At 39.2% G+C, this 20,924-nt stretch overlaps 1 protein-coding gene across 9 annotated transcripts in view; it reads right to left on the reverse strand.

Annotated features, from left to right (window-relative positions):
* Positions 1-13,239: 13,239 nt before the first annotated feature.
* Positions 13,240-20,924, reverse strand: part of LOC144685385 (uncharacterized) — an 81,539-nt gene continuing 73,854 nt past the window's right edge. For 7 of the 9 annotated variants that reach the window (XM_078549793.1, XM_078549788.1, XM_078549792.1 and 4 more), the window contains 2 exons: positions 20,337-20,426; positions 13,240-13,386 (listed from right to left, as the gene is read on the reverse strand). In XM_078549793.1, coding sequence (XP_078405919.1) covers positions 13,292-13,386; positions 20,337-20,426 — 185 coding nt within the window. In that variant the 3' untranslated portion in view covers positions 13,240-13,291. Of the gene's footprint in view, positions 15,822-20,336; positions 20,427-20,924 lie in introns of all 9 variants that reach the window. The other 2 variants (XR_013577715.1, XM_078549789.1) reach the window with 2 other exon arrangements.

Genomic DNA, 20,924 nt, shown 5'->3' on the forward strand with positions numbered 1-20,924 from the left:
AACATATATCAGGCATTCAGTATCAGAAATGAAAATCTAAAGCATACGGTTATTTTGGCAAATGTGGCATTTGATTTGTGTGTCTGTGTCAGAAATTGGAACAATTTGTTAGGGTAATATTCTTTTGCTAGGCCTTTAGGTGTATATGTTTGATTTTGTTAAGACCTGTAACAATCTTTCATTTAAAAAAATAGTTGCTTCATGCATCTTCATATGACTGTTCTACAAAAATTGTGTTCAGGTCTCTAAAACACTAGTTATAGTACCTGATGTGAGATTGGAGGGCAGCAGTAGAGGTTTTCAAATAAGATCTAAGAAGGTGCTATTTCCAGTATTTTCAAAAATAATGCCTTGTTAAGCTACTTTTTTCAGCAGTTCTCATCATCTAGGCTTGATGACTGTTGCCTTATTTTTATTACTTTTATCAGTCTGTTTGTGTAATATTCTAACAGTTTTCACAGTATTTTGTATCCTCTTTTGAGATATATCAGGTTTTGTGTGATTATAAACGTTACCACATCCATAAATTGTTAATCCATTTGATTGTCTTCATTTGTTGCTTTCATTCATATTTTTTATTAAATTAACATTGGTATTATAAAAAGTTTACTTCTTACTGGTGATCATTTCAGCACTAGTCTAGATTTAGATCTGCATTTGAATACAAATTGGTTTATGGTGAAATGATAGTAATTGGGCATTATAGGTTTTTTTTATTAAAGACGTATACAATTTTAATCAACTCAAAGGTTACTTAAAGCATTTCAAAGACTGAAAATTCAGTATGTAATTTGGTCACAGTAAGAAATAGGTATAGTTTTATATACATATATGGAATATTGTATATTCCTGAATCTAGCTTATATAATTTATAGCTTTTAGTGTCTTGGTCTGGCCAAAAAGCTCAAGAAGAGCTGTTGGTGATCAAGTTGCTTGTTAATATTTGATAGATCAACCAGTTTGTTCTAAAATAAAAGTTAAATGTATAATTTATAAGTTTTCACTAAAATGTTATGTAATAGCTTAACATGCTGATGCAGCTTGAGAGGGCTCCAACACTGCCACTGAGTGGTAGGACATGCGATTCTCAACATGAGGAATTCCTGATGCAGTACATTCTTTCATAGCAAAGTACCAGATAGAGACTAAGCATTTTTACAGATGCAAAGGCGGGCTGGGGTGGGGAGGGTGGCGGGTGTGGGTGGAGTTGGTGGTTGGAGGGCTGGTAAGCAAATTAGCTGTGGCTGTAACTAGAGTGATTCTAACAAAAACCTACGGGCAGCCTGCCCCTTCCTCAGCAAAGTCTGAGAATGGTGCTCAACCAAAGGGACAGCTAAATAGGAGATGGGCAAGAAAATATGTATTGTCACAGGAGTGTATGTTTCTAGTAACCCTACCCAGCTCTTGCATTGAAGGGCACCTGGACAACCTTCTCTTTTCAAAATGCTGTTATGTCGGTTTTGCTTGAAGAGGCAATTTAAAATACTACTAGGACAATCTGCTTCCTGTTTTTTTTTAACTGAGTCAGGAAAATAACCCAATAGCAATGTATGAAATTTTGTCACATTAAGATTCGGGTATTGTCATTGATCTCACTTCTACCAAACCAGGTGAAACCCATTCTATCAACAGTTATAAGTTGATTGTACATTGATGTCTTGTGTGAATTGTGTCATTCAAATCAATGTATTACATACATATTTGTGTCTGAGAACTATTGTCAGTGCTGGAGGCCCATCACAAAGACCTTTGGGAATTTAAGTTTGCATTATGGATGATAAAACCTGTTCAACATGCAAAGCATTTTACTTAGTATGGTTGTTACACTGTCTTAATGAAATGACAGTCAATTGCTGGCATTATACAAGAATGCTCAGGTCTGCCTTTGATTTACAAATTTTCTTTGCCTTAACTTGATAAGTTGCAAGTCTGCAAATTGTAGGCATCTTTCAATGTGTCTTGTAGCTATTGTACAATGCAGCCATTATAACCTTGCATCTTTTACGTCTAATATAAAGTTGCATAACCCCCGATATGTGGCTAGGCATCGTAGTAGGAGAGCTGAATAGTATTTGTAATTTATTTTTAGGCTTGAAATGCCTGAATGTAAATGGCAACATGTGATTGTTGAATGTGCAGAAGTCACAATATTTGCAATGTCTGTCAAGCTGCTGATTAAGAACACTCTCTCCTAACTATACTTCAGTTCTGCCGAAGGGTCGTGAGGACTCGAAACGTCAACTGTTTTCTTCTCCACCGATGCTGCCAGACCTGCTGAGTTTTTCCAGGTAATTCTGTTTTTGTTTAAGAAAAAAAATGACCCGTTTTCAGGTAAGTATACAATGTTGACCTAGCTGGATAAGAAGTGCTTTGGGTATACTATGGTGGTGTCTGATTCTGGGTGTTTTCATTAGACTCTAATACATATTTAAAGCTGACAGCTACATCCAAGAAAGTCAATGATATCCATTCATTTAAGGGATTTTCATAGTTATAATATGTTACTTCATATAAACAGGCCATTCTTCCCATGAAGTCAGCATGTGTTAGTGTCCACATGAGCCCGCTTAGCTCCCTTAGCTTTTACACATTTTTCAAGCAACAGTGTCATTCATTGAAAAGAGTTAAGACTTTGCTTCAACATTATTCTTATATAGAAGGTGCAGCATGGAAACACATCATTCAGCCCAACCTGTCCATGCTGTTGGTTATACTCATCACATGCCTCTTCCCACTTTACCTCTTCCAAACATGCCTCTCTATCCCTGTATTCTCCGCTCATGTCCGTCAAGCTTCCCCTTTAATGCATCAATGTTCTCTGCTTCAAACATTCCATGTGGCAGCAAGATCCATTCTTTCCACACTGTGGAAAGAAATCCTTCTAAATTCTTCTTGATCTGTTAGTGGCTATCTTATACCACTTGTCTACAAATGGAAATGTTCTCCTCATTCACCACATCAAACCCCTTAATAATTTAACAAGCTCTGTCGTTAGTCATCATCTCTGTCATAAACTAATGGTCTGTTAGTTTACTCTTCTCCAAAGAAATGAGCACCATCCTAGTCAATTTTCCCTAATACTGCTTCAGTATTCTTTACAGACCAGAACTTTACACAGTACTCCAAGTGTGGTGTAACCAAGGGTGTTAATATAAGTTTAACAATATCTCCCTGATCTTTATTCTATCCTTCTAGAAATGATCTCCAGCGTTTTGTTTGCACTCTTCAGAGCCTTACCTGCTTGTTTGGCTACTTTTTCGTGATTTATATACCTCTATTCCCACATCTCTTTGCTCCGAAATAGTTTCTTGCTTTTCAAGAAACAAATTGCATCCTTATTTCTCCTCCCTAAATGAACCACCTCACATTGCGCTACATTAAATATAATTCGCATCTTATGCACCCACTCTGCAAGCCTGTTTGTCTTCCTATATTTTGCTGCATACTCCATATTGTGGTTAGCTGCATCCCATGATTTAGTATTGCATCTGCAAATTGCAACACCATGCCTCATTCCTGAGTTCGAATAATTTATGTATATGGTTAATAACAATGGTCCCAAAATAGATCTCTGTCAGTCTGAGAAAATTTGCTTAATTTTTTCTGCATTATAAGTGTCTACACTTCAAAAGTACGTCTTTGGCTGTAAAATACTTTGGGACGCTTGGTGAATGTGCAAGGTGCTATATAAATGTGGGTCTTCAACTCCTACCTTTTGCTTTCTGCTGTAGCCACTTTTCAATTGATTCTAGTACCTGGTTTCTGCCTCCACAAGACATGAACTTTGTCATGAGTCTCATCTGGCATTTTATCGAAGGTTTTCTGAAAGTCTTCATGTATCACATCCGTTGCACTGCCTTGGCCTACTCTATACTCAAATAATTCAATGAGGTTGGTTAAACACAAGATTCCTCTGAGAAAGACGTGCTATTTCTTATTCTCTACTTCTAGATGTTATCTTTTAACAAAGAATTCCATAATCTAATTTCCTCTAAAGATTTTTTTAACTGAACGCACTTTGATTCTTTTTATGGTCATATATTTGTGTTCTTGTTACCATCTCACCAAACACAGTAAACAGTCTATCATTATTTATCCTGCCAAACACCTTATTTTAAAGACCTCTTCCCTTTCTACCTCCCCCCTCCCACCCCACCCCCCCAATCAAATCACTCCTTAATCTACCCAACATTGGTGAAAAAAGCCCTTCTGAAATCTTTCTTCATAAATGTAATCTGTCATTTTTTGCCGTAACAAAACATGCTTCAGAGTTTTTTTAGCTAAAAAGTTAGCTTTTCCTTTTACGTTCCGTGTTAGTGCAATAAATTTAATAAATTGAGATTTTACTATTGAGCTTTTCTCATAGTTTACCATTGTTATGTAAAAACAGACCACCTTCGTATGATTGGAACATTACTGTTTAATTCTGTTGATATAAGGGATGTATTCTTGCTTTATTCATTAGATACAAGATTGTTTTTAAAGAGAGCTTTACTTCCTCTCTTGCTGTATTAAGATAGTGAAAACCATTGCTTGATATGGGTGCAAAGCCTAGGATTGGGATTTTGCTAAATCCTAATTTTAAAACCTGCATTTTTTTTAAGTTTTCAAAAAAAAATGAAAAGCACAAATATAACTCAGCAGCATTGTTTTTTTAAAAAATCTTGCATTTAGATAATGCCTTTCAGATCTTGATGTCCCAAAGTACTTTACAGCCAATTAATTACTTTGAATTGTAGTCACTCTTGTTATGAATGTGTGGTTTTATAAGATGGTTATGTTTTAAACTTTCTCTTTAAGGTAAAATGGAAAAATGAAGAGAATCATATGATCTGCTCCAAGTCCCGCCCGATAGCAGGCCTGTGTAACCCAGTTACCATGGGGACTGGGGGAGTCCAGGTTGACTGCTGTCGCAATGCATGTGTCATGTTTAACACCTGAAAACAAAGGCAGAAGCAGATGTTCTTGGTATTACAAACTTTATATCTCAGGGACTTTGAGCAGGAACAGAGAAAGAGGGGGAGTCTGGCAGAGGCAGACAGCAATGGCTGCGTGCTGCAGGGTAACGGCTGTTCTGTTAGCTGCCAGCCAGAATGCTAATGGCAGCTGGTCCTAGAGTCAAGGAGAGGGAACCAGCAGGAATTTAAGAACTCTGAAAGATTTGTCCTGGCATGGCCAGGGGAAGGAATCATCAGGGTAAACCAAGTTGCTGGAGATCGATTTGGGATTTCTCAGTCTGAAGGAAATGGTTTTTGACAGACGCTGGGCATTGTGACTTGGCAAAACGGAGCAGTGAACCTGTTGGAAGCTGGGAGTGACTTTGTACTGTTTCCTGAAAGACTGCAATTCTGGAGAGCATGCTGTAAAGTAAATGTGGTGTGGGATTATTGGTCATATTAAAACGCAGATGAGGGATGTCTTTTCTGTAGTTTCGAGTGTTAGTTGCCTACTAAGTAATGTTTCGTCAATGTTGCTTTTTATTTGTTACAGTAAAAGTCTTAAAGGAATTGCACAACATTTCCAATTTTAAGTCGGTCACTGAGAATTCATATCATATTTTAAAAGTTATAGATCTCTTGGGGATTGTAACACTTTTGTGAAATCCTGATAGCCAACTAGCCTCAGAGCAAGGTCCCACAATCAGCAACGTGATGATAACCAGATAATCTATATTTTTTTTAGTGCCATTGTTTGAGAGATGAACGTTGGCCAGGACACGGGGAAAAGCTTCCCTGCTGGTGGTCTTAAATACACCAAGACCCCACTTAAAGTTGTCCTTGCATTCCTGAAAATCATGCCTTTAAGTGAAACCACTTTAAGCAAATCACATTTTCCCATTAAAACCAGTGTAAAAGCTGTACTTAGGGTCATAGTTATATGGACTCAAAACGTTAACTCTGGGCAGAATTGTCTGCCTTGCGGGCGGGCGGGCCCGACCCAATCTCCAGCGGATGGGGAGCCGATCCCCGCCAGCGAAGCAGGCTGCACCGCCATTTTACGTGGACGGGCCAATTAAGGCCCACCCAGCGTGAGGCTATGCACTTCCTGTGCGGGCGGGGGGCTCCCTAAAAGCGAGAGTGCGCTCTTTCGCGCATGTGCACCAAAGAACGCACATCTCCCTGAGGCTAAGTGCTACCTCAGGGAGATCACTGACAGTTTTAAAAACATTTAAAAAAGAAGAAAAAAAATTCCCTAACATGTCCCCCTCATGTGACATGTTCATAATTTACAAAATAACTTTATTAAAATTTTTTAAACCCTGCATGAAACCTCATCCCGCTGGTGGATGAGGTTTCATGTTTTCTCTATTTGCCGCCGGGGCTCCTGGCCGACCCGCCAGCCTTAAGGTTGGACGGGCAGGTCCTTTAATTGTTTAATCGATCCTGTCAATGGCCTTAATTGGCCATTGACAGGTCGGTGGGCCCGCAGCTGATTTTGCTGTGCCCCCGCCTTCCTGAAAATTTAAATGGGGTGGGGTGACGTCGGGGGCTCCCGCGTCGGCCAAATTCTGCCCGCTGTTTCTCCCTCCACAGATGCTGCCAGACCTGCTGAGCTTTTCCAGAATTTTCTGTTTTTAATTATAATGTTTTAATGGTTTTTTCTGATGAGAAGGTCCAACAGAACTTAACTACAGCTTGTACATTAGTTTTAATGGGAAAATGTGATTTGATTAAAGTTGTTTCACTTAAAGTCACGATTTTCAGGAATGGAAGGACAACCTTAAGTGAGGTCTTAGTGTATTTATGAAGACCAACATGGAGGCTTTTCCCCATGTCCTGGCCAACGTTTATCTCTCAAACAACAGCACTAAAAATATACAGATTATCTGACCGTTATCACATTGCTGTTTTTGGGACCTTACTCTCAGGCTAGTTGGCTTTCAGGTTTTCACCAAGTGCTACAATCCCTGAGAGACTTATAACTTTTAAAATGATAAAAGAATTCTCAGTGACTGACTTAAAACTTGAAATGTCATACAATTCCTTTAAGACTTTTACTGTAACAAACAAAAAGCAACATTGACGAAACATTACTTAGTAGGCAACTAATACTTGAAACTACAGAAAAGACATCCCTTATCAGCGATTTAATATGATCAATAATCCTACATCGCATTTATTTTACAGCATGCTCTCCACAGAAGCTGCTGGACCTGCTGAGTTTTTCCAGCGCTTTTTGTTTTTATTTCAGATTTCCAGCATCTGCAGTATTTTGCTTTTATTAAAACATTATACCCTGTAAGTTGAAATACTTTACATTGCTAAATTCCTGTGTAGGTAAGTGACATAAAATTTATTTTATTTTAAAAGTTAAATACTGTAGAAAAGAAATATGGTAACTTTCTACTTGCAGTACCTCCTGCTCCCTGCAGATTCTGCTTGCCAAATCTCCCACTTGCTACACATTCCACCCTCTGACCTTTTGGTAGCTGCGGACCCTTCCTCTAGGCAACCATCTGGTTCATGGCCTCTCCCATCCCTAACCCACCCTCTCAGAACCATGGAAAAGTTACAGCACAGAAGGAGGCCATCCCGCCCATCTTGTCCATGCCAGCCCGAGGACACCCAGGTGCCCTTTCTAATTCCACCTTCCTGCACCCGGCCCATAGCCCCTGCAGCTTACAGCACTTTAGGTGCAGATCCAGGTACTTTTTAAAAGAGTTTAGAGTTTCTGCCTCTACCACCAACTTGGGCAGCGAATTCCAGACACCCACTGCCCTCTGCTTAAAAAAGTTCTTCCTCATGTCCCCCCTACACCTTCTGCCACTTATCTTGAATCTATGTCTCCTGGTTCTAGAATTCTCCACCAAGGGAAAGAATTTTATCCTGTCTGCTCTATCTATTCCCCTCATAATTTTGTACACCTCAATCAAGTCACCTCTCAGCCTTCTTTGTTCTAAGGAAAATAACCCCAACCTATCCAATCTCTCCTCATAGCTACACTTTTCTAACCCTGGCAATATTCTTGTAAACCTCCTGTGCACACTCTCCAGAGCTATTATGTCCTTCCTGTAATGTGGTGATCAGAACTGCACACAATACTCCAGTTGTGGCCTCACCAGTGTTTTATACAATTCCAACATTATATCCTTACTTTTATATTCTATACCTCTGCCAATGAAGGAGAGCATTCCATACGCCTTCTTTACAACCTTGTCTACTTGAACTGCTGCCTTCAGGGACCTGTGTACTTGTACGCCAAGATTTCTCACTTCATCCACCCCTCTTAGTATATTCCCATTTATTGTGTAATCCCTGTAACTGTTTGACCTCCCTAAATGTATGATCTCACACTTCTCTATGTTAAAATCCATCTGCCACTTTACCGCCCACTCCACCGACCCATCTATATTGTTTTGGAGATTATGACTATCCTCTACACTATCCACTACTCAGCCAATCTTTGTGTCATCTGCAAATTTCCCAATCGTGCCCCCCCACGTTCACATCCAAATTGTTAATATATAACACAAACAGCAAGGGTCCCAACACCGAGCCCTGTGGAACACCACTTGAGACAACTTTCCATTCACAAGGGCATCCATCGGCCATTACCCTTTGTTTCCTGTTACAAAGCCAAGCTTTTATCCAGTTTGCCACATTACCCTGAATCACATGGGCTTTTACTTTCCTGACCAATCTGCCATGTGGGACCTTGTCAAATGCCTTGCTAAAATCCATGTACACAGCATCCACTGCACTACCTTCATCAACCCTTCTTGTCACTTCCTCAAAGAATTCAGTCAAACTTGTGAGGCAAGACCTTCCTTTATAAAATCCATGCTGACCATCCCTGACTAGTCCATGCCTTTCCACATGACAGTTAATCCTATCTCTCAGGATTGATTCTACTAATTTGCTCACCACCGATGTAAGACTAACTGGCCTATAATTGTTTGGCATTTTCTTTGATCCCTTTTTAAACCCGATTTGTGGCCCTGCCTGCTTCCTGACCACCCTCTCACTGAACCTCCTGCTCCCAAACTCCTGCTCACCACTTCCCTATCCTGAACTTTTGCTGTGAGCTTTGACTGTCAACACTGCTCCTCCTGCCTCTCACTGCTCATCTTCAGAGTCTGTGCTCACAGCAAGGGTTCTGGAGAGGAAAGCGGCAAGCAGGCACACTTTTTAAAAATCTATTATAACAGCCCCAACTTTCCATTTTTGCACCATTAGGTCCCATATTTTCACAGCCCTGGAGCTCCAACTTCAGATCGCATCTGGATCTTGAACAGTAATGCAGGTTCAGGAGCAGGAAGTGGAGAGTCAAAGAGCAGGAGGTTCGGCGAGAGCGGGAATAAGTGAGAGGGTGAGACTGAGAGCGGCAGAGAACGCAAGTCAGAGTGTTGTCAGCAAGAGAGTGGGTTAGGGAGCAGAAGAGGCCGCTCCAATCAGTGCTGATCGGGTCACAGCCCTGCATCAGACCGGCAGGAAACAGTTTTAAAATGAATCTCAAAAATGCTAAAAGAGAATGTAGGCCCCATTAACTGACCAGCGTTAAAGTGCAACAATGTTAAAAGGGACAGCATTAACTGAATAATGTAGAGCCATGAGACTTTTTAACATCTACCTGAAAGATGTTAAGTGTTAGTCTAGATTTTTGTTTTCAATCTTTGAAGTGGGGCTTGAACCCACAACCTTCTGACTAAAAAGCTTGTGAGCTACCAATGAGCTATGGTTAACACGGCTTTAAGTAGTAACAAAAATATCAAAGTAGGGACAAAATGAACTAAGAAGCTACTGTTCAAAGATGATTCATCCTTGATATAAACTGAAATGCTGTAAATACCCAGCAGGTCAGGCAATATCTGTGGAGAGAGAAACAGTTAACGTATAAGATCAATGACCTTTCATCACGATTCTGATAAAAGGTCACCGACCCAAAACATTAACTCTTTCTCAATCCTCAAGTGCTGTCTGACTGCAGAATTTCCAGCATCTTCCATTTATTTCTGTCTTTAAGTTTATCCTTAAATGGTTTCAAAATTGAGAGGAGGAATAAGAAATTGCTATGATGGGCTCAGCTTCTTGTTTCTTTAGAACCCCTTGCAACTGTTGTTGGTGAAATTTCCTAATTAGACTGCCTATTTATTATAAAAATCCTTTAAACTGCAGTGGGAATTGTGGTAAATAATCTGTGCGATTGTCTAAAATTAGATTTGGAAGGAAACCAGATGAATCAGAACATTTCCCACTTAGTTTTATCCTCGTTTGTTATATAAAATAGAATGTGTAACTTGAGGCAGACACAAGTTAATATTTTTCCCGTGGAAACGTCGTAAAATTTGGATGAATGACGTTTGAAACATATTTTTGCTTTTACAATTGAGCACTTGAACTGGATTTGAAAACATAAAAATTCCCTTATGTCTCAGTTTCATTTAGCATTTTGAAAAACAATATAAATAAAATGGAACACTGATATAGTGCAAAATTTGTTTTTAAAATACAGTTGACATGGTTGGCATAATTTAAATTACATTATTTGCAGTGTTAAATGTATGCTGCTAGTGTACGTAATTTAGAAAAGGTCAAGTTAAAATTATCAGAAATATTTCACCTCCTAGAAATTTGTGAAACTTGACTTTTTAAATGTTAAACCTGTTTTACAGTTCAAGCATCACATACACCAAAGTTGAATTTTAAAAACAAAAATCATTTTTTTAATGAACGTTCACCACTGTAATATATGTGTGTAGATGTCTGCAGGAATGTTTATGGCTGCCAGTTCCAGGGCCTTTTGGCCGCTGTCCAAAACAGCCAGAAAATCTACTGCCTGTAAAGACCCTGGTGGATTAAAAAGACCACTTGCATCTTTTCAGCCTCCTGTTCTGATTCTCTTTATCTGAGTGAGGCTGCTAAACTTAAGACGCTCATGTGGTTGGCACACCTAAGACAGTATTTATCCAAAATGAACCCAAGACTATATGGCAGAATACGCCTTAGCCTAACCCCTGCCTCGTTAAATTGGCATTTCCATTTTTCTGCCACCCAAGCCAAGGCAGCAGAAAATCAGCTGATTGGTTTCAACTGTTTGATTTTCCTCTGCTTTGTGCCCAGCTATAAGTGTTCACTGGACATAAAAGCAAAAGAAAATTATCTTTAGATTTCTTGTTGAATTGCCAAATGTTGGAAGCATTCAGTTCAGCTGACTTTCAATACCTTTAACTGGGATACAGCAAAATTTTTTTCTTTAATTACAATACCAGGCTTCATTAGTTTGTCAGCATGTATGTAGGGATTAATCATTGCCACAAAGCATCAAGCATTTCAGCACCAGCAACACTGTACCAACCCACTAAATGCAGGTACTAGTTCAGCTTTTTGAATGTATGTACATTTACACTTTGCATCTTAGAACATATGCATCTTCATACTAGTGCATTGCTTTTAAAGATGAACCACTAAAGAACAGCACAGGAAATTCATTCACCCAACACTGTGCACCTCATCTCTGTATCACTGATAAAATGGTGGTCTCTATTTCAGTAATTATTTGCCATTGAGGGTACATTAACAGAATGAAATGGATTAAATAGTTTTGCTCCATCACCCTGTTTCTGTACTGCTATGCGTTGCTAATTTCAATTAGTGGTGTAAAATTGTCTTGAATAGATGTAATTTCGTATCATTGTCTTTTGTTGTGACTTGCTGATGAATTGGAGGGGAGGAGTATGCAGTCTGGTTCATTTCCAAAATGCTCTATATTTACCTCACTAGAAACAAGGTATTGCACAACATCATTCTGCTGCACAGTACAGTCTGCAACACGCAGCAGAGATTTAGTACTAAGATCTTGTTGTATTGCTAGAAGACAGTTGTGGTACAATTAATCATGGGGGCCAAGAATAAACTCTGTTTTTAATAAAACAAATTAAAATGTTCTGCATCTAAAACAGTACAATGTTCTATAACACTTGATGCCCTTGAAAAATATTATTGGCTCTGCAGGAACTATAAACTGTTGCTACTATTTGAATTTTCGTGGCATTCTCTGAAGCTGGTCTTCTTGTGCTGCATCTACTGATTTTCTTTACATAAGACATTCTCCACTTTTGCGACAAAATAAATGTAAACTCCCTCTGTTTCCTAATTGCTCATATAGGCTGTAAAATGCAAAGCTACTATTCAAATATGCACACTGTTAATGGGTGTTTTCTTTCAGAGATTAATTTAGCAATTTGCACATCTAAACTTGATCTAAAAGATGCATTAAGCTTGGCTATTAAAATGAACTGGCGATCTATACTTGGAAAAAAATGTTTTGAACAGGTTTTAATTGGAATAGGAGGTAAATACAAACCACGGAGGACTTCAGCTCCACATAACAGCATTTTATACGAAGGTATCTACACACTCCTTTGTTATTTTACAAGCCATTAATCATTAAATTCAGCTGTGTTCATGTGATGCCTTACTTAGCCAGCATTTTTTAATTAACATGCCTGCTATATCCAAGCTAATATAAATAAAACTACTATAAATTAGGCTATATTTTCACTCAGTTTAATTTGAAAGCAACACTGAAAAATATTTAGTCCTGTCTACTAGAGTTGAAATTGCACTTCACAGCCATACAGTTCTGTGGCCTGATCTCGTTTCCAATATTTGGTATCCAATTGATGATTAAAATGCATTGAAAGATAGCACAAGCTACACAAGCAAGTGGAAAATCTTAAAATTGTACAGCATACAAACCATTTGTCCTTGGTTCCCCTATATGGCTTCGTTTTTAATTTTAAGCAATAGTTTTAACATGAATGCAAATTCATGTCAAGAGATTTATCAGAATAGAGTTTAAGGTTTACTGAGAACTGCGTTCTATTTTTGTGAATGACTTTCAAGCTTAGAAGAGCATAGATTTTTTAAGTTAGCACTTACGTTTTGTTTCTCAAATTCATCACAAATCCCTTGTCTTACAAAACACTTTTTAAAAATGTAACCTAACAAAATATGTTAGCATATGGTTGTAAGAAAACAAAATTGTTAGATGATCCAAGGAGATAAACGAACCAGAGGGAGATGCATGTTGGGTACTGATTGTTGAACTGAAGCCTGCCACAGAAATTGTGAATTCGCCACTGAACTTATTGCTGGTAACATTTGTCTACAGAATACTGTACTAAATAACTGTGTGTGTGTTATGCACTACTTTGTAACAGTGACTATGCTTCAAAAGTAACTCATTTGACTATGAAATGCTTGGGGATGCCCTGAGAATACGAAAAGTAAAGACACGTTTTGGTTTAGTTTTTATTGAAGTAAAACGTGAAACTAAGAAACTACAAAAATTAAAACATTTTCATTTTTTTTACAAAATTACAACTACTGGAAATTTGAAAGGAAAACATAAAATGCCAGAAATACATAATAGGTCCATCAGTATCTGTAAAACAAAAGAAATGGTACATTTCAGGTATAGATGTGCCATTAAATAGGGAAATGGAAGGTTTAGAAAAAACCTTTAATTGATCTGAACAAAATAAAGGTACTGGAATAATGAATACTATGTTTATTTTGGGGGGGAAAAACAAGTGCAGTACCAGGAATGCTTAACTCCTGTCACAGGTAGAAAACAACAAACAGGTTTTAAGTTCTGTCTTATTTCAATTCAGAAATTATAAGCAAATGGGCTAAAGTATATGTCTGCATAAACACCAGTATTTGGGTATATGAAAATGAGCAGACTTTTGTGTTAATATTACACAACGTATATCTTTATGTTTAAATGTAAAAACCCTGAAATGTCTTTCAATTTAAAAAAAAATTTATTCTAGCCATCAAATGCTGAGCTTCACATTTTGATATGGTCTTCAGATATGTGTGTCTCCCTCTCTCCATTAAGGCAGTGGGCATTTATAGTCATCATCCAGAAATGCAGACTTCTGAAAAAATTAACGTGTTTCTCCTCCACATTTGCCATGCAATACAATATGGATTGTCAGCAAAAAAAGTTAACATGATATAACTGCTGATTACTCCATTACAGCCTGGTCCATATTTTAAAGCCATGAGCGTACACATTAAGAAGAAACCAAGATTTTTACAGATTTACTTAATTGACTGCATAATGGATGTTAAAAGACTTTGACATATACAATGTGAGCTTTAGGAACTTAATATTCCCATTCTACTGCAAAGCTTTTAAAAGACATTGGGATATTATTTTCCATCATTCATTAACTTTAGTAAAGTAGGTGTGGGTATAAATCTTACATAATTACCTAGGAAAGGATATATTTGACATAGAGGGGGTGCAGCGAAGGTTCACTGGACTGATTCCTGGGATGGCAGGATTGTCGTATGAGGAGAGATTGGGCCGACTAGGCCTGTATTCACTGGAGTTTAGAAGAATGAGAGGGGATCTCATTGAAACGTATAAAATTCTGACAGGGCTGACAGACTGGATGCAGGGATGATGTTTCCTCTGGCTGGGGGAGAGGTCTAGAACAAGGGGACACAATCTCAGGAAATGGGGTAGACCATTTAGGCCTGAGACGAGGAGAAACTTCTTCACTCAGAGGGTGGTGAATCTGTGGAATTCTCTACTACAGAGGGCTATGGAGGCCAAGTCATTGAATATATTTAAGAAGGAAATAGATTTCTAAACTCTAAAAGTGTCAACGGGTATGGGAAGAGAGGGGATGTATGGCATTGGGATAGAGGATCAGCCATGATCATACTGAATGGCGGAGCAAGCTCGAGGGGCCAAATGTCTTATTCCTGCTTCTATTTTCTATGTTTCTATAATGAATCATCCATGTGTTTGTGTTCAGAAACAGAGCCAAGCTATTAACTTCAGCAACAACTTGTATTTATATAGTGTCTTTGACATTGCAAAATATCCCAAGGTACCTCACAAGCTTTATCAAACTAAATTTGGCACTCAACCATATAAGGAAAGGTGATCAAAAGGTTGTCAAAGAAGCAGATTTTAAGAAAGAGTGAGCTAGAGGCAGAAAGGTTTAGGGAAGGGATTCCAGAGCTTGGGGCCAAGGCAGCTGAAGGCACACCACCAATGGTGGAGCTATGATAACTGGGAATATGCAAAAGGTCAAAATTCTCAGAATGTAGAGATCTGAGTTGTCGCAGAGTTGAAGATGTCCTGTTAATTAGTGCAAAAACTACACAACATAAGAATCTAAACATGAAAAACTTAACCCTTCTCCAGACCATGTACAACCTGCGCTATCATAAACTTTACACTGTGCATTTTATTTCTTATGAATAACAGCTACCTTGTGGTTAAAGTAATCCAGCAAAATACAAGAATACTTCTTAGTTCCCATCCAGTCTCGGTGGTGACCTCAACAGATGACTTTTCCAAACTACGTCACCCCTGCATTTAAAAATCACTCTGCTCTGTGCAGTCTTTGACTAATTTCAGTAGCTACTATATATTGAATCCTGTTCCCAATGGTGTGTTTATCCAGCTTTTTATCCATGAGTTGCTTGACATGACCATCAGCTTTTTGCTGCAATTCTGTTGTGTATTGATCTCCAGCTCAGTTGAAGCTTGTTTAATTTTGCATTTTTGTTCTTTAGTTCTGCACTTAGTCTATGTCAAACAGCTGCTTCCATCCACATAAATTATGTTCCTTATTTCAATAAACTGGGTCATGTCCCTTCATTATTTATCCAAGAAAAAACAACTGAGGTCATCCTTTCTCGTTTTGCTGGATGCTCTCGATTGCATCAACCTCATTTTGATGGAATGCTTAGAGGAATCCAGTGTTAACATTGTAATCAATGTTTTCCCATGTGTCTCTGAAGTTGCAATTTGTTTTCCAATAGAAAATCACAGTGAGCGCAAGGGACCTTCTGTGGGGGAAATAAAGTATAAAAGAAGTTTTTAGCTTTGACAAGCAGTCATTACATCTCCTTTCAGAAAAAAACCTAGCCTGAAAAACAAAAACCATCAAACCCGAACGAAAACTAGAAGTAAATACTATAGTGCCATGTACTCTGAGATAAAATAACTAGTAAATAACAACCAAGTGAAGGAATTATTATGTAAAGCATCCATTCTACATGACTGCAGTTGCCAGTTCTGCTGAAAGATGAATATCAGACTTGGGACTGATGTGATCAACTGATCACTTCTAATATTTATCGTCATTATCACCAAATGGTTAAGGTGGGAAAGAGACACAAACTATGATCTATAAGCAAACTGGAAATGAGCAACATCAAAGAACTTCCAACCCACAAAAAAGCTTATCATCAATTTTATCCAAAATTCAGATCAATTCAATCATTAAGTCTCTGTAGATGAGACTAGGCAGTGGTTTGATCCTCTAAAGGTACACAAAGGAGAAGTTTGTCAACACAAGTACCAATGAAGGAAACTACCACTGGATTAGGTACCACAGAACTAGTGTAGCATAACCCAGGAGAAAAGCAGCCAACTGCTTAACATAGAAACAAACCTCTGCTGACATAAAAGAGATCAAGGTTACCAGAGATAAAAGACTTTTAAGTTTGGAATTAAAGAAAAATAATGTTTTAGTTCTTATCAAACAATTGTAATAAAAAACTAAAACCTCTTTCCAATAAGAGCAGGGTTTTAGAGAGATCATGAACACCTACCATAGTAAAGACAAACGTTTTTGTTTGGGAGGAAGGATAGCTAGAAGAGCTGTATGTAATTATCATCACTGAGGACTTGCCCAAGTAAAGGCAGATGCATTTTGATGTAATTTATTGCTCTGATTTATTGATTTTTAGCTTTTTTTTCCTGAAAATAGTGGTTCTTTAAAATATTTATTGTAGAAGGCATCAATTGACTAAAACCTGGACTGAAAAAGCATCAGATTATCAACAAGAAGATAAATTGATCTATATCCCAATCTCATTAAAATCATTTTCCAAATTTGGATGGTGCACATTGTTAGCACCCAGGGCTCTGTAATCAGAATTTGAATTTAACTTAGATTCCTCATTCTATAAGGGCCCAAGATAACTTTAGTCCATTCCTCCCTAATGTAGGACCCACTCACAAAATCTCAAACTGGAAGTGTGGTCCTCAGCCACTAATTTCAGCATTGCTGATGTGTGAATGGGAACAAAAATGACACACTGCAGCACTTCTCTAATGATGAGCTTAAAGCTCATACAATGGAAGAACAAAAGGGTAACTATTCCTCTGCATCTGCCATGCTTCACTTGCCCTGAAAGTAATTCCTGCCACTACTTGGGTGTTTATTCCCTTCTCTGCCAATAAAGTTGTGAAACTAGAGCAGAAGATTTACTAAATGTGTAATGTATAGGCCTATATTCCATGGATTTTGTTTATATGATCCAGGACTGATTCTCTAATTAATAGGACTGTCTAGGATAAGGGAGTATGATAGTCCTCTTTGTGACTGTGTCCGAAGATGAGAACCAGAAGGTAAAGTGACTTATTCCAGCTTACTGCCCAGACAACCTGGTGTAGGAAGTCTACCTTTGGACATAACTTCTTATAGCACAAACGTCTTGACTCTGTCCAGTCTGGGGCAGAAGAGTGTCCTGGCACAGTTTGATTCTGTACTCCATCACAGCAGACTGTTGGCAAATTCATCTTGTGAACCACTAATATTCAAGGATTTTTTTTTTATTCTTTCATGGGATGCGGGAGTAACTGGCAAAGCCAGCATTTGTTGCCCATCCTTTATTTGCCTTGAGAAAGTTGTGATGAGCTGTCGTCTTGAACTGCTGCAGGCACACCTACAATGGTGTTAGTGTTCCAGGATTTTGATCCAGCGACAGTGAAGAAACAGCAATATATTTCCAAGTCAAGATAGTGTGCGTGGAGGGGAACTTGCAGGTGGTGGTGTTCCCACGCATCTGCGGCCCTTGTCCTTCTAGGTGGTAGAGGTCACAGGTTTGGAAAGTGCTGTTGAAGGTGTCCTGATGAGTTGCTGCAGTGCATCTTGTAGATGATGCACACTGCTGTCACGGTGCGTCAGTGGCGGAAGGAGTGAATATTTTAAGTTGGTGGATGGGGTATCGATCAGGTGGGCTGCTTTGTCCTGGACGGTATTGAGCTTCTTGAGGTTGCCACCACACACATCTAGGCAAGTGGAGAATTTTGCATCACACTCTTGACTTGTCTTGTAGATGGTGGACAGGCTTATGGGGAGTCAGGTGGTGTGTTAGTCGCTGCAGAATTCCCAATCTCTGACCTGCTCTTGTAACCACAGTATTTATGCTGTTGGTCCAGTTCAATTTCTGGTTAGTGGTAAGCCCCAGATGTTGTTAGTGGGGTTTCAGCGATGGTCATGCTGGTAATGCTGTTGACTGTCAAGTGGAGATGGTTAGATTCTCTCTTGTTGGAGATGGTCATTGCCTGGCAGTTGTGTGACACGATTGTTACGTGTCACATATCAGCCCAAGCACAGGTGTTGTTGCATATGGACAAGGACTACTTTGGTATCTGAGGAGTTGTGAATGGTGCTGAACATTGTGCAAACATCGGTGAACATCCCCACTTCTAACATTATGGAGGGAAGGTCATTGATGCAGGTGAATTTGGTTGGATCTAGGACACTACCCTGAGAAACTCTTGCAGTGATGTCCTGGGACTGAGATGATTGGCCTCCAACAACCAGAAGCACCTTCCTTTGTGCTAGGTAAAAGTGTAGTCAGTGGAAAGATTTTCCCCTGATTCCCACTGACTTTAATTTTCCTTGGGCTCCTCGATGCCACACTTGGTCAAATGCTGTCTTGATGTTAAGGGCAGTCATTCTCACCCCAATTCTGGAATTCAACTCTTTTTATCCATGTTTGGACCAAAGCTGTAATGAGGTCAGGAACCAAGTCACCCTGGCGAAACTCAAACTGAACATCAGTGAGTAGGTTATTGCTGTGTAAGTGTGGCTTGATAGTACTGTTGACAATACCTTCCATCATTTTACTGATGATCAAGAGTAGCCTGATAGGGTGGTATTAGCCAGATTAGCTTTGTCCTGCTTTTGGATAGGGCATACTTGGGCAATTTTCCACATTGCCAGGTGGATGCCAATGTTGTAGCTGCACTGGAAAAGCTTGGCTAGTTCTGGAGCACAAGTCTTCAGCACTAGAACTGGGGTGTTCTCAGGGTCCATAGTCTTGCCAATATATCCAATACCTTCAGTCATTGATATCACGTGGAATGAAACAAACTGACTGAATACTGTCATCTGTGATGATGGGGACCTCCAGGAGGAGGCCGAGATAGATCATCCACCTGGCTGAAAATGGTTGCAAATGCTTCAGCATTGTCTTTTGAACTGATGTGCTGGTTTCCCCCAACATTGAGGATTTGGATATGTGTGGAGCTGCCTCCTCTGGTTAGTTGTTTAATTGTCCACCACCACTTATGACTGGATTTGGTAGGAATGCAGAGCTTTGATCCAATCTGTTAGTTTTGGAAGCGCTTACTCTGTCTATTACATGCTGTTTTTGCTGTATAGCATGCAAGTAGTCCTGTGTTGTAGTTTCACCAGAGTGACACCTCATTTTTAGGTATGTCTGGTGCTGCTCCTGGCAATGCCCTCCTGCACTCTTCATTGAACCAGAGTTGATCTCCTGGCTAGATGGTAATCCTAGAATGAGGGATATGCCGAGCCATGGGTTAAAATTCTGCTGCTATTGATGGCCAGTTTTGAACTATTCTGAATAGATCCCATTTAGCACGGTGATAATGCCACACAACGTGGAGGGTATCCTCTGTGTGAAGATGGGACTTTGTCTTCACAAGGACTGTCTGGGTGGTCATTCCTACCAAGATTGCCATGGACAGATACATCTGCGATAGGTAGATTGGTGAGCACAAGGTCTAGGAGGTTTTTCCCTCTTGTTGGCTCCCTCTTTATCTTACCTGCCGCTGTTTGGCAGATATATATCTTTGAGGACTTGGCCAACTCGATCAGCAGTGGTGCTACCGAGCCACTCTTGGTGATGGACATTGAAATTCCCCACCCAGAGTACATTCTGTGCCCTTGCCACCCTCAATGCATCTTCCAAGTGGTTTTCAACATGGAAGAGTACTGATACATCAGCTGAAGGAGGACAGTAGGTGGTAATCAGCAGGAGGTTGCCTTGACCATGTTTGACCTGTGCCATGAGGCTTCATAGGGTCCGGATTCAATGTTGAGGACTCCCAGGGCAATTCTCTCCTGTCTGTGCTTCCACCTCTGGTGGGTATGTCCTGCCAGTGGGACAAGACATACCCGGGATATGGAAAGTAAAATCGAATATATTTAAAATGGACTGTATAATGGATGGGCAAACTATTAGAAGTTATCCAAATGAACAATACTACTATTTTTTTAAAAAGTGATGAACTTAGTACAGATGGCAAACTTAACTCACTTGGAGAGTGGAACTTTTTGATGTGATTCTGCAGTTCTGAAGCTGTCTCTGTGTTTGTGTTACATATTCGACAAATAAAGTTCTCCAAATCTGAAAGTTAAAAATATGCAACATGAAGATGCTGCAGTAGTTATTACAGATCATGTCTTTGACGTGCATGCAGAATTAAACATTCAGTTGACAGACTGGCCTATCTTAAAACCTGATTCCTGGCTGCACTCTAGTGTGAAGGACTATTCTTCAAGGACCATTCTTTTGACCAACTGTCAAATGACATTTCAGCAATGATTTATATTTTGATGGTTTGACTGTAGTATACTGTCTGAGCAGTTAAGAGATGTTGGGTATGTTGTCAGTCAGAGCCACACTTCACAAACAGCCTGAATGACAAAAGCAGTAAATATTGCCTTTGTAATATATTTTTAAAAATGTATATATTTAACATGTCCAGATTTACTTTCCTTGCTTGGCTCCTTGCACTATGCATTTCTTTTGTCGAGGACTGCATGTAAAAATCCTCTAGCAGAATTTTGCATCAGTTGGCTCCCATAGGTTCAAGAAGTGTTTTGTGTCTTACTTTCTGATTGA

The sequence above is a fragment of the Cetorhinus maximus genome, chromosome 10 (assembly GCF_964194155.1).
Source record: "Cetorhinus maximus chromosome 10, sCetMax3.hap1.1, whole genome shotgun sequence".
Classification (NCBI taxonomy): domain Eukaryota; kingdom Metazoa; phylum Chordata; class Chondrichthyes; order Lamniformes; family Cetorhinidae; genus Cetorhinus; species Cetorhinus maximus.